We start from the raw sequence: 13,966 nt of genomic DNA on the forward strand, positions 1-13,966 counted from the left end.
GCTGTGTGCATAAAGAATATTAGGGTTTCAGGTGCTTCAATGTCTTGTTTCCCTGCATGGGTAATGGTCTATGGAGGACATAGTTTATGCTCCCATTCATACTTTAAATGAACTTTATACTTTATTAGTTCATCTAGTCTTCATGACATTTGTGCTTGGGGATTGTTATAACCCCTGCTTCAGAACAAAAATGAAGAATCTCTGATCAAAGTCAAAAGCAGAAAGTTAAAACATGAATCCATCTGGGCAATCCATTGCTCTTGCTTCCATGGTTGAGCCTTAAATTCATTTAAGAAAATTTTGAGAGCATTGTCAGCAGGGCTGAGGGTTTACCATGTGGTTCAGAGATGCTGCCTGTCCATGACAAATTGCCTCCATGTCATGTTAACTGCATATTAAACTAGACCACATCCACAGATGCTTGAAGTCACTTGTGTGAAAAATCCAAAGACTCCCTGCTGTGTCCGGTCATTTCACACAGACCTTTGGAGTTTAAAGCAATCATGTAGGACAAGGCGACTTACTTCTGTAGATTTTGGACTCATGTCTTAGAAGCTGTCCCAAAACAAAACAAACACACACACACAAAAAAAAAAAACTGAAATATTATAGTACACTTTCTAATAGCACTATGAGCAATAAGATTTTCCAACCCAGCTTGTCAGTAACCAAAGCAGATCAGTTGAGCAGCCTGTGCAGTTCTGAGAAACACCTGTTGGTGACACATAGCAAGTGTTAACAATCACACATACTGTGCTTTGAAACTTTTTGTTTTTTGAAATTAAATTATATCATTTTCCTCTTTCCTCCCTCTGACCATCCCCATGCGTCACCCCCTTTCTTCCTCAAATTTATGACCTCTGGCCTCCTTCCCTCCAACTGTAGATTGTAGTTACATATGTGTGTGTGTGTGTGTGTGTGTGTGTGTGTGTGAGAGAGAGAGAGAGAGAGAGAGAGTGCATTTGTGAGTGTGTGTGAGTGTGTGTGTGTGTGTGTGTGATATATTCCTAAATATATAGATATAATCCACTCTTTCCATACAATGTTATCTGTATTATGAGATTTCAGAGCTGACCAGTTGTTGTTGGAAAACCAACTGGGCTGTTCCCAGGGGAAGAGGATTTTTTTCTCCCACTCTCCACAGTTTTGGTTGCAGCACTAATGTTCTAGATGGAAGATTCAGGCCAGGCCCCCCACAGTCACCTGTTCTCTGCATTTTTATTTGTTGTAGTTTTCTGTTATGATTTCATTCTGTTGCAAAGAGAAATTGTTCTGTTGGATGGTAAAAGCTACACTGACCTGCAAGTATAGGATAAATATTTAGAATACAGTTAGAAATTATGCAGCTTTAGTGTATTATTTTTATTTTGAGACAGGGACACATTTATCACAGGCTGCCTCTATCTTACTCTATGGTTGAAGCTGAGGCCTGGTCCTCCTTCCACTACCTCCTGAATGCTGGGATTATAAGGGTTGGGGATTTAGCTCAGTGGTAGAGCACTTGCCTAGCAAGTACAAGGCCCCAGGTTCGGTCCTCAGCTCCAAAAAAAAAAAAAAAAAGCAATAAGTATATGCCACAAAGTGTGAACCAGCTAGATTTATTTTATATTGTTTAAAGTGGCTTTAATTGAGGAACAAGGAACCTAGGTCTCATATTGATCTGTTTTATTTTTTCTTTTCTGGAACATCCTTCTACACTGGAGGATGGCCCAGCAGCAGCCCAAGCTATCTCCATACACACGTGTGCACATTGAAAATATTCCCTGAGTGTTTTATAATCATTAGTTGCCAACATCCTCACAGTTACTCTGTTTTCTCCTAGATTTATCTGGTGCTATTAGTGCACCAGAATCCAGACAAATGGTAAGCATACCTTTGTGTGTCTTCTGTAGAAATACAGCTCTATTTGGGTTCCATGTGTGTTACTTTTTGAAAGACAGTTTGCTTTGTGGAGTTCAGGGTCTCCAGCTCTCTGGTATCGTTGACATCACCATATTCATTAAAATTGAAACATAGAAGCACTTCCCTCAGAAACTCCTTTCCCTGTTCTAGTAAGGATTTGCTTGCAGTGTTAGTGGACTTGGGAGGTACAGTGCCAGGAAGGAAGGCTCTTTCCGTCTCTACTGGTGTCATATGCAGCACGAGTAGAGCTCTATTTCCACCGGTCTCTAAGTCATCCAGAGAAAACCAGACCATTGTGAAGGATACAGTATAGCCCAATCTTAACAATGCTTTCTTTTTCATAGTTGCAGATCACATCTGTTGTGTTTGGAAATCGTAAGTATCTGAAATCTCTCTCTTGTTCAGGAAATACCTTAGTGTTTCATTCCTAAGAAGCCTGAATCAGGATTCCTGTTGGAAAGGGGAGTTGAAAGTTAAATGATTAAATGGTTCTGCCATAGAGGCTCTGTGGAAAATCCCAAGAAGAACCTGGGTCAACTTTGTGTGAGCTGGTGTGGCTTTACCTGGTACACTATGTCCTGATGTTCTTGCAGATATAGCCCTAGTGGGGGACACAGATGTTGAAGAGCATCAGAATATCAGTAGTAAAGAAAGCTTTCCTAGTAAGTAACAGCATGCCCTGTTGGAGTTGATAGGAGAGGATCCAGGAAACAGTAAGGTTGTACCTTCTGCTTGGCAGGCTAAGGCAGTATGAAAGGTATCAGTGAGATGTAAATTCGCCTGGAGATTTAAATACTACTCCATCCAGGCATAATGGTAAAGAGAGGTAGAAGCAAACATACCAAACCCCACTGTCAATGGGAGTTGGAGAGATGGCTCTTTGATTAAGAGCATTATCTGTTCTACCAGAGGACCAGATTTGAGCTCCAGCACCCATAGAGCTGCTCACAACCATCTGTAACTCAGTTCCAGGGTATCTCATGCCCTCTTCTGATCTTGCCTGGCATTGTATGCATGTGATATACAAGCATTCATATGCAGGCAATGCAGATGAAACAAACTTAAAAATAAAAGTATGGTCTTCACCGGAACACCCATCCTTCCTGCCTCTGTCCCCGACAACGCTCCTAGCCATCAGTTGTAATCAGTAGCTTTCCTCGGAAATTGTGTGTATTCTGATGTAGTCTGGAAATATGTGTATATCTGGTGCTCACTTTTGATTGGTGAGTTGTGATAGAAGAAACTGTCAGTGGCTCACAACTGTCGGTAGTCAATGACATGAACCTTAGTACAAAGGTCTTGTAGTGTGGGCCCAATAATGCAGAAGTGAATCCTCTTCTGGCTGGTCCTGCAGGACTTATAACAGTACCTCCATGTTTCCATTCAGTCTTCTTTTTCCTTAAAATCTTGAAGTGCCTACTTCTATTTATTCATTTGTTTGTTTGTTTGTTTGTTTGTTTATTATATATACAGTGTTTTACCTGCATGTATGCCTGTGTGCTAGAAGAGGGCACCAGATCTCATTATAGATGATTGCGAGCCACCATGTGGTTATTTGGAATTGAACTCAGGACCTCTAGAAGAGCAGCCAGTGCTCTTAACCTCTGAGCCACCTCTCCAGCCCCCATTCAGTCTTTATATAAAAGACAATCTTATGGGTGGGTGGCAGAGTGAGTAGACTGGCCTCCCTGAAGCACCTTCCATAACCTAAGATGTCAAGGAACCAGTGGGAAGCTGAGGCTGATCTGGTGTGAGCTGATGTGGCTGTATCTTCTGTAGGCAGAATGAGCCACTCTGTTGATTTCTTCCAGGTGCTACTGCTGAACTGCAAATCAGGGAGTTGGGAAAGGAGTCAAGTCCTGTAGCTCCAGGTAGGTAACAACATTGCATTCTGGGTCTACTCTGTCATGTGGACAAGGTGTCAGTGGGGACAGGGACAGAAGGAAGCCTGTGTGTGAGCTCATTTCCAGCCTGTGCTCCTCACACTAGACTGACCTGTAGGGCAAATGAGTCAAAGGACAGACACATTGACACCTATCTTGGAGCTTCTGACCTAGTACTTGAGCATGGATCTGGGACTCTGTGGTCCAGATAAGGCCTCCTTTCCAGATATTACTAGTTCATCATGGATGTACAAAATCCCAGGAATTAAAGTGCATGACCACTTGTATTTTATCTCTTGAGTCCTCTCTGTCTTATCCTCTGTGTGTCTGAACCTCAGTTTCCTGCCATCTCATCAGATCACCTTGCCATATCTTCCAGTGTGTTCTGTCCTCTAAGCTGTCTGAAACTGATACGGCTTCATGCTTAGTATAGTTCTCACCTGTCTCCACGGGTCTAGAGTATGAATCAAAGGAGATTATATTCCCCAAAGGTCTTTTATGAAACCCCTGCAGTAAGGTGAGGGTCTTTCTTCATTGCAAAGTATGTCTGCCTGCCCTGTACCCTTCTACTTCTGATGGATTGATTCTGCTTGTGTAAACTCAGGGACTCCTCTTTCTAATCAATGTGTCCACAGCGATGAAGGAGCCCACTTCACCGGTCACATCATTTGACCACTCTTCTGTCCCTTACCCAGAGCCTTCTCCACCCTCCTCCCTATTTCCTGAGTGGAATGGCGGCTCTGCACGTTATGCCCAGTAATCCATGAAAGTGTGTCCCTGCTGCCTTGTTCTTGATTCTGCATACCGAGTTGACTGGCCCACCTGATCGGACCTAACCTAATCCATCATGGATCCCTGGATTCATTCCTGTTTTATGCATAAGTGTACCCAGTTGTCTTCCCCTTCCCTTGAAATGTGGCCTCACCTGAGTCCTTTACAGAGTTTATGGGAGAGCCAAAATCCCAATAGGAAGTGTATACAATGGGACATTGCTTAGGGACATGCCCAGCTAGACACAATTGAGTCTTACCAGGTCATCTGGTCACACCATTACTTGCGGAAAAGAGGTGAAGTGCTGTTCTTGCCTAGCTGGGGAAAGCAGGGAGCTGAACAGAGTGGGAACAGGGATGCTAACCACAACACAGTTAGCAAGCAAAGCTTTGTTTCTGATGTGAAAGGAGACCCAAGGGGAACATCCAAAAGTTACAAACAACAGAACAGCAGCCAATAGAAAATTGTCCCCAACAATGTTGGTAGCATGGATGGTGGCACATGTGGGAGCAGTCACTCACCTAGGATGGCCAACCTGGTCCCTGCAAGAAATACCCAGCAGTGTCCCAGAGCTTTGTTGTGGGGTATTGTGTTCCCCAAAATATTGTGTACCCTAATAAACTTATCTGGGGTCAGAGAACAGAAAAGCCACTAGATACTTAGGATAGGCAGTGGTAGCACACGCCTTTAATCCTAGCATTCCAGAGGCAGAAATCCATGTGTTCAAGAATACAGCCAGGCATGGTGACTCACGCCTTTAATCCCAGAAAGCAAGCCTCTAATCCCAGGGAGTGATGGTAGAAAGCAGAAAGGTATATAAGGCGTGAGGACCAGAAACTAGCAGTGTTTGGCTGGTTAAGCATTTGGCAGGTTAAGCTTTTAGGTTTTGAACAGCACAGTTCAGCTGAGAGTCATTGGGATATGAGGACACAGAGGCTTCCAGTCTGAGGAAACAAGATCAGCTGAGAAGTTGGCCAGGTGAGGTTAGCTGTGGCCTGTTATGTATCTCTGATCTTCCAGCTTCACCCAAATACCTGGCTCACAGGTTTGATTTTATTAATAAGACCAGTTAAGATTCATGCTACACTTTGTGCCATGACTCCTTCCCTATTTTGAACTTATTCCTACTCTATCCCTAGAGATAAATGTACTATACCAAGCCCCACCTAAATCTTCAAATAAAGATACGAATGAGGAGGAGGAGGAGGAGGAAGAGGTGGTGGTGGAGGAGCCGGTGGAGGAGTTCACAACGGAGGAGGAGGCGGCAACAGATGAGGAGGCGGAAACAGAGGAGGAGGTGGCGCCTAAGGCGGAAGCAGGGGAGGCAGAGGAAGAAGAGGAGGAGGAGGTGGTAGAGTTGGAGGCAGCAGGGGAAGAGGCAGAGGAGGAGAAAGAAGAGGAGGAGGAGGAGGAGGAGGGGGGGGATGAAAAGCTACTACCAATAAAAATATAATGCCTATAATCGTATATAAATGTTTTTAGTTTTTATTTCTATGTCTCTGGGCATGCCCACTGGAGTCACCCCTCCAGGGTGTTGTGATAGACAGTTGTAACCCATCCTGTGGAGCTACTTAGTTCTCCGTAAGAGTAGCAAGCACACTTGGCTGCTGAGCCATCTTTCTAGTACCCAGATCTCTTATCTTGAAGGCACATTTGATATTTTGATAGTATCTATCCACAGATACAGATGGGCTTAAAAGCACTCCCCCAGAATACTTCTAACACCTAAGACAGGAGGTGTGGATGTCTCCAAGAGGAGTATATCATCCCTGAACATCCCCTTGTAGTATACCCGGGTCCTGGAGGCCAACATAGGCAAAGTTCCTCCAGAGACACCTCAGAACCTCACTGGGTAGCTGGGGAGCCTAAGATAGCAAATTTCAGTGGTGCTCCTTCAGAGGCTAGGCTTGTTCCCTGGGGTGCCCTCCAGATCTCCAGTCCTTAGATAAAAGTGACAAGGGCCCTCCCCCTGCCACATGACTGAGGGGACCTGCTTCGGTGGCTTTAGGCTTTGAATATGGCCCACCAGACCAAAGCCCTTCCTTGAAGGGTCCCGTGTACCCTCAACAGGTCCTAGACACTGTGGGATTGGGTGCCCACTGAGAGGTCATCCTCACTGGGTGAGCAAAGCAAGTGTGGCGAGAGCTAATCTAGTTGCCTGCGAGAAATTCATGTCTAGGGCCAAAGATCACATGGGCTACCTGTATGATGCCTCTGAAAGTAGCCCAGGGATTAGCAAAGAAACCCAGTGTTGTAGATTAATTCTAATTGATCTTAATAATAATAATAATAATAATAATAATAATAATAATAATCCAGAGTCAGATGTCAGGGTGAAAGCTGAAAGATAAGAGAAGCAGAGCAGCCAGTCACTAGAGTTCTTACCTCCTCAAAATCATCCGACTGAAAGGGGACTGGGTTCCTGTCTCCTCCTACCTTACATTCTTCTCTCCACCCAACCATATCACTTCCTGTCTTCACCTCCCTAGTGCTGGGATTAAAGGCGTGAGAACACAAAAGCTGACCTCAAAGGTGTATGTCACCACTGAATGGCCTCTATGGCTAGCTAGTGGTTGGCTTTGCCCTCTGATCTTTAGGCAAGCTTTGTTAGAGCATACACAAAACATCATCACACAGTGTGCTAAAGGAAGCAGATTCTGAGTACACAGCTGGCTGCTTAGGTTCATGGCCTGGAACTTGGACATCCAGAATGCACCCAGGAAGAGGTTTAGCCCAGTTTTATAATACCTAGAAAACTACAAGTTCCAGCATAGTCAAATGCTGCTGCTAGGGCAAGTTGTCTTCTTCACAAAAGTCTTTTCTTATAGAAGCTCAACTTAAGATTACAGCCTGGCCCCAAGAGATCACAAAAACTCTCAACATACTGACTGATCTGGAAGTTCACACCATTGTCCACACCTGTTCAGGTAAGAAGGTAAATCAGGATGTACTTTGTCCACAGAGCCAGAAGAAGAGAGCAGGCCCAAAGGCCCATGAACAGACACTAGGGAGGCTGGGATGATTTGTGCATAGATCTCATGACTGGCAAGGTGCAGAATGACTTTGAGCTCATCATCTATGTCACTAAGTGAGAGACTTGAGACATAGGTAAGACTTTCCTCATGCATCTTCTACACCATGGTGCCTTTGCCACTGATCATCAACCTCTGGGAAGGTGGCCTTGGAGGTAAAGCTTTTTACTAGGTCAGCAATCTGGATTACACAGAAGAGAGCCAAGAGTGTTTGGCATGGACATATTTGTCATCTTCAGAGCCCGATAAGGAGCAGACTCAATCCCTCTTCCCCAATCCATTGTCTGAAAGGTCTGTGGATGGGAGGATATTGGTCAAGTGGTTTGAAAAGTATGAATTAGCACATCTTCACCACTTCTGCTCCACCAGATTCATCCACCCAGTCTCACCCCCAGCTCTGTTGCAGAACACCTGCTGCAGTCTCCCCTTCTTCTCTGACCCCACCCCCAGTGGACCACAAAGATCTTTTCCTACAACCTTCCTTCCCCCAACTCATCCCATTATTTCAAGCTCCAATACCACCAGCAGGCATTCATTTGAAAAACACCAGGTGAACAGTCCAAGGAAACAGCCCTGCAACCATACCACTGTAGGTAGACTTTTCTTTCCTGTCCACCAGTTCCCAAATACCTGACATGAAGACTTAATATAAATTATACATGCTTGGTTGATAGCTCAGGCTTATTACCAACTAATTCTTACAACTTTAATATACCCATTTTTATTAATCTATGTATTTCCACATGGCTCATGGCTTTACCTGTCCTCCAGTATGTTTCCTTCCCTCTGTATTTCCTGGAGACCTCTCAGACCCTGCTCTCCTTCCCAACATTTTTCTCTGCACTGAAAATCCTGCCTCGCTATGGATCAAACAGCTTTTTATTTACAGTGAGAGCAATACATATTCACAGTGTAGAAAGATTATTCCATGGCATACCAAAACAGGCCCTGGATATTCCAGTTTAGCTAAAAGCACTAGAAAAAAAGATCTTAAAACAGTCTGTATGAAGATGATAGAGGTCCTTAAAGAGGAAATTAATAAATCCCTTAAAGAAGTCCAGGAAAGCAAACAGTGGGAGGAAATGAATAAGTTCCTTAAATACAGGAAAAGACAAATGGAGGAAGAAGATGAATAAGGCAATTCAAGACCTGAAAATGAAAATAGAATCAACAACAACAACAAACCAAACAGGGAATTCTGTAAATGAAAAACTTAGAAATTTTAAAAGGAACCACAGAGGCAGGCTTCACTGACAGAATACAAGAGAGGATGAGAGAATATCAGGTGTTGAAGGTATGATAGAAGAAATTGATACATCAGTCAAAGAAAATGGTAATTCTAAAAAACCACTGACACAAAATATCCAGGAAAGATGGGACACTATGAAAAACTAAATCTAAGAATAATAGGAATAGAGGAAGGAGAAGAAATCTAGCTCAAATGCCCAGAAAATATTTTCAACCAAACCATAGAATAAAATTTTCCTAACCTAAAAAAGGAGATGTGAATAAAAGGTACAAGAAGCATACAGAGCACTAAATAGGTGGGACCAAGAAAAGAAAGTCCCTCTCAGCACATAATAGAATACTAAATATATAGAACAATAAAAAAAAAATTAAAAGCTACAAGGGAAAAAGACGAAGTAACATAAAGGCAGACCAATTAGAATTATACCTGACTTTTCCATGGACACTCTAAAAGCCAGAAGAGCCTGGACAGATATTCTATAGGCTCTGAGAGACCACAGATGCCAGCCCAGACTACTATACCCAGCAAAACTTTCAGTCACCATAGATGGAGAAAATAAGATATTCCATGATAAAGCTGTGGTGGTTTGAAAGAGAATGGCCCCAAAGGGATTGGCACTATAAGGAGATGTGACCTTGGTAGAGTAGGTGTGGTCATGTTGGAGGAAGCATGTCACTGTAGAGGCAGGGTTTGAGGTCTCATATATGCTCAAGATATCACCCCAGTGTTTCAGATCACTTTCTGTTGCTTGCAAGACGTAAATTCTCAGCTACTTCTCCAGTACCATGCCTGCCTGCATTCTGCCATGATGATAATGAATTAGACCTCTGAAAATGTAAGCAAGTCATCTCAAATGTTTTCCTTTATAAGAGTTTCTGAATCATGGTATCTTCTCATAGCAATAGAAACCCTAAATAAGACAAAAGCCAAATTTAATCAGTATTTATCTACAAATTTAGCTCTACAGAAGGTGCTAGAAGGAAAACAGCAACCTAAGGAGGTCAGCTACAACCATGAAGACACAGGGAATAATCTCACACCAGCAAGACAAAAAGAAGGTAAAACACACACACACACACACACACACACACACACACCACCACCACCACCACCAACAACAACAACAACAAAAACACAATAACAACAGCAACACAACAGGAATCAACAATCATTGGTCATTGATATCTCAATAGCTATGATCTCAACTACCCAACAGAAAGACATAGACATCAATAGAATGGATATGAAAACAGGATCTATCCTTCTGTTGCATTCAAGAAACATACCTCAAAACCAAGAATAGGCATTCCCTCTGAGTAAAGATTTGAAAAAAGGTATTCCCAGCAAATGAACCTAAGAAGCAAGGTTGTGCAGCCATTTTACTACCTAACAAAACAGACTTCAAGCCAGAACTAATCAGAAGAGATGGGAAGGGACACTACATACTCATCAAAGGAAAAATCCACCAAGATAACATTTCAGTTCTTAACAACTATGCCCCAAACACAAGGGCACCAGAGTTTGTAAAAAGCAACATTACTACAGCTTATATCACATATTGACCCTCATTTGGTGACAGTGTATAACTTCAATACCCCACTCTCACCAATATGCAGGTCATTCAAACAAAAACAAAACAGGGAATTATTTGAGCTAACAAATGCTATAAACTAAATAGACCAAACATGTTTATAGAATACTTCACCCAAACTAAAAAGAATATACTTTCTCTGCACCTCATTGAACTTTCTCCAAAACTGACCACATGCTTGGACACAACGCAAGTCTCAACAGATACACGAAAATTGAAATAACTCACTGCATCCTATTAAGACACCACAGAATAAAGGTTGATATCAACAGAAAGCTTACAAACTCATGGAAACTGAACAACTCTCTACCAAATGAAAAATGGGTCAAGACAGAAATAAAGAAATTAAAGACTACATTAGAGTTTCTATTGCTGTAAAGAGACACCATGACCATGGCAACTCTTTTTAAATAAAAACATTTAATTGGGGGTGGTTTACAGTTCAGAGGTTTAGTTGATTATCATCATGGCAGTAAGCATGGTGGCACACAGGCAGACATGGTATTAGAGAGGTGACTGAGAGTCCTACATGTGGTTTGGCAGGCAGCAGGAAGAAAGACAGACACTGGGCTTGGCTTGTACTTCTGAAACCTCAAAGCCTTCTTTGGAACACTTCTTCCAAAAGAGCCAAACCTACTCCCACCAGGCCAGATCAATATATAATGTCACTCACTACGAGCCTACGTAGGCCATTTTCATTCAAACCACCACAAAGAATTTCTAGAATTAAATGAAAATAAATATACAACATACCCAAAATTATGGGATACAATGAAAGTTATTCTCTCATATAATAATCCTGTCTTTATCTTCCACTCCATCCCCTCCTCATAATCCCCTCACCTCCTCTTTCCCCTAGATCCACTGCTCCTCTGTTTCCCTTCAGAAAAGAGCAGACCTAGAGGTTTTAAGAGGCAAGTACATAGCACCAAGTACCTACATAAAAAAATTAATTTAAAAAAAAAAAACTGAAGCCCGGGGGTGGGGGGTGGGGCTATGGAGCCAGGTGCCAGTAAAGCTGGCCCTAAGGGAGAGTGTACAGGGTGGAATCCAAGTTGCTTACAAAAAAAAAAATATGATTGGTGCTTCAGGTCAAGAAAGGTGATGTCAAGCCGGGCGGTGGTGGCGCACGCCTTTAATCCCAGCACTCGGGAGGCAGAGCCAGGCGGATCTCTGTGAGTTCGAGGCCAGCCTGGGCTACCAAGTGAGTTCCAGGAAAGGCGCAAAGCTACACAGAGAAACCCTGTCTCGAAAAACCAAAAAAAAAAAAAAAAAAAAAAAAAGAAAGGTGATGTCAGTACATAATTCCCTCATAGACAACACTGTAAATCCTGTAGACTCTGCAGGTGTGTTATTGGGTAACCTTTAAGCTGATCTGCACAATGGGGCATTTGCCCCTCCCCTGCCCCAGTCTCATTCTTTATGCTTTAAAAGGAGCTTGTTGTTTTTAAATAAATGAGTCCCTACCTGACTTGGCTCCTTGCTGCGTCTGATCCCGGGTAAAAGGGAGGCTGGCGAGCAGTGCACTTACCTTTCCTCAGTTCCAGGTCTCTCTTCTCAGGGGACCTAGGTTCCTGGTGGGGCAGGACTCCACAGAAGAGTTCTCATGATAGCAAGATATAACAGAACACCTGAAACGCTAGAACAAAAAGAAGAAATCACACACAAAGGAGTAGATGGCAATGAATAATCAAAGCCAAGATTGAAATCAATTAAAAGAGAAACAAAGAGAACAATACAAAGAATCAATTAAAGATTGGTTCTTTGAGAAATCCAGTATGATAGATAAACCCTCATCGAAATTAACTAAAAGTCAGAAAGAGAATGTCCAAAGTTACAAAATCAGAAATGAAAAGGAGGACATAACAACAGACAGAGGAAACCCATAGAATTGTGAGGGTGTAGTTTAAAAACTTGTATTCCACTAAATTGAAAAATCTAAAAGAAATGGATAATTTTCTGAATAGGTACCACTTACAAAAGTTAAATTAAGATCATGCAAGCAATTTAAACTGACCCATAACTCCTACTGAAATAGAAACAGTTATTAAAAGTCTCCCAACTAAAAATAGCCTAGGGCCAGGTATTTTGAGTGCAGAATTCACCAGACATTCAAAGAAGAGTTAATGCTAATACTCTGTAAATTATTCCACAAAATAGAAACAAAAGGAACATAGCCCAATTAATTTTATGAGGACACAGTTTTCCTGATACCCAAACCATATGAATACCCAACAGAGAGAGAGAATTACAGACCACTTTCCCTTATGAACTTAGGTACAAAAATACTCAATAAAATACTTGAAAACAAAATCCAAGAATATATCGAAAAGATCATCCACCATGATCAAGGAGGCTTCATCTGAGAGATGCAGAGATGGGATAACATGTGAAAATCAATAGATGAAATCTACCATATAAACAAACTGAAAGAAAAAACTACACATGGTCATCTCAGTAGATGGAGAAAAGACCTTTGAAAAAAATCCAACACCTTTTCATTATTAAAATCCTGGAGAGTTTAAGGATACAGGGGACATACTCAAAATAATAAAGGCAGCTTACAGTACACCTGTAGCCAACATTAACAAATGGAGAAAAACTCAAGACAACTCCACTAAAATCACAAGCAAGACATGGCTGTCTACTCTCTCCATATCTATTCAACATACTACTTGAACTCTTAACTACAGCAATAAGACAACTGAAGGAAATCAAAAGGATACAAACTGTAAAGAGAGAAGTCAATGAATCTTTATTTGCAGATGATATGATATTATACATAAGTGAACCTAAAAATTCTACCAGGGATCTCATAAATCTGATAAACCTTTCAGCAAAGTAATTGGATACAAAATAAACTCACAAAAAATCAGTAGCCCTCCCATATACAAATGACAAATGGACTGAGAAAACACTCAGAGAAACAACACCTATCCCCATAGCCACTAATAATATAAAATATCTTGGGGTAACTCTACTCAAGAAAGTAAAAGATTTATATGATGAAAACTTAAAGTCTTTGAAAAAAGAAACTGAAGAAAATATTAGAAGATGGAAAGATCTCCCATGCTCATGGATCAGTAAGATTAACATACTGAAAATGGCCATCCTACCAAAAGCAATCTACTGATTCAGTGTAATGCCCATCAAAATTCCCAACAGAGTTCTTCACAGAACTTCAAAGGACAATTTTCAACTTCATATCGAAAAACAAAAATCTAGGATAGCTAAAACAATTTGAACAATAAAAGAACTGCTGGAGATCTCATTATTCCTGATTTTAAGTTGTACTACAAAGTTATATTAACAAAAACCATATTTGTTTTTATTGGCATAAAAAACAAAGACATGTTGATGCATGGAATAGAATTGAAGAACCAGACATAAATCCACACTCTTTTGGCACCTGATTTTTATAAAGAAGCCAGAAATACACTTTGGAAAAAAAGAACAACTTTAACAAATGGTTCTGGTAAAATAGGATGACCGCATGTAGAAGAATGAAAATAGATCTATACTTACAACCCTTCACAGA

The 13,966-nt window shown here is 41.6% G+C and overlaps 1 protein-coding gene across 1 annotated transcript in view; it reads left to right on the top strand.

The window, feature by feature from the left end:
• Positions 1-6,029, top strand: part of LOC143270578 (uncharacterized) — a 96,297-nt gene extending 90,268 nt beyond the window's left edge. Inside the window, exons 31-34 of the mRNA XM_076561003.1 lie at positions 1,823-1,863; positions 2,247-2,277; positions 3,714-3,773; positions 5,696-6,029. Of these exons, the coding sequence (XP_076417118.1) occupies positions 1,823-1,863; positions 2,247-2,277; positions 3,714-3,773; positions 5,696-6,009 (446 nt within the window). The 3' untranslated portion in view covers positions 6,010-6,029. The remainder of the gene's footprint in view (positions 1-1,822; positions 1,864-2,246; positions 2,278-3,713; positions 3,774-5,695) is intronic.
• The last annotated feature ends 7,937 nt before the right edge of the window (positions 6,030-13,966 follow it).

The sequence above is a fragment of the Peromyscus maniculatus genome, chromosome 23 (assembly GCF_049852395.1).
Source record: "Peromyscus maniculatus bairdii isolate BWxNUB_F1_BW_parent chromosome 23, HU_Pman_BW_mat_3.1, whole genome shotgun sequence".
NCBI classification, from domain to species: domain Eukaryota; kingdom Metazoa; phylum Chordata; class Mammalia; order Rodentia; family Cricetidae; genus Peromyscus; species Peromyscus maniculatus.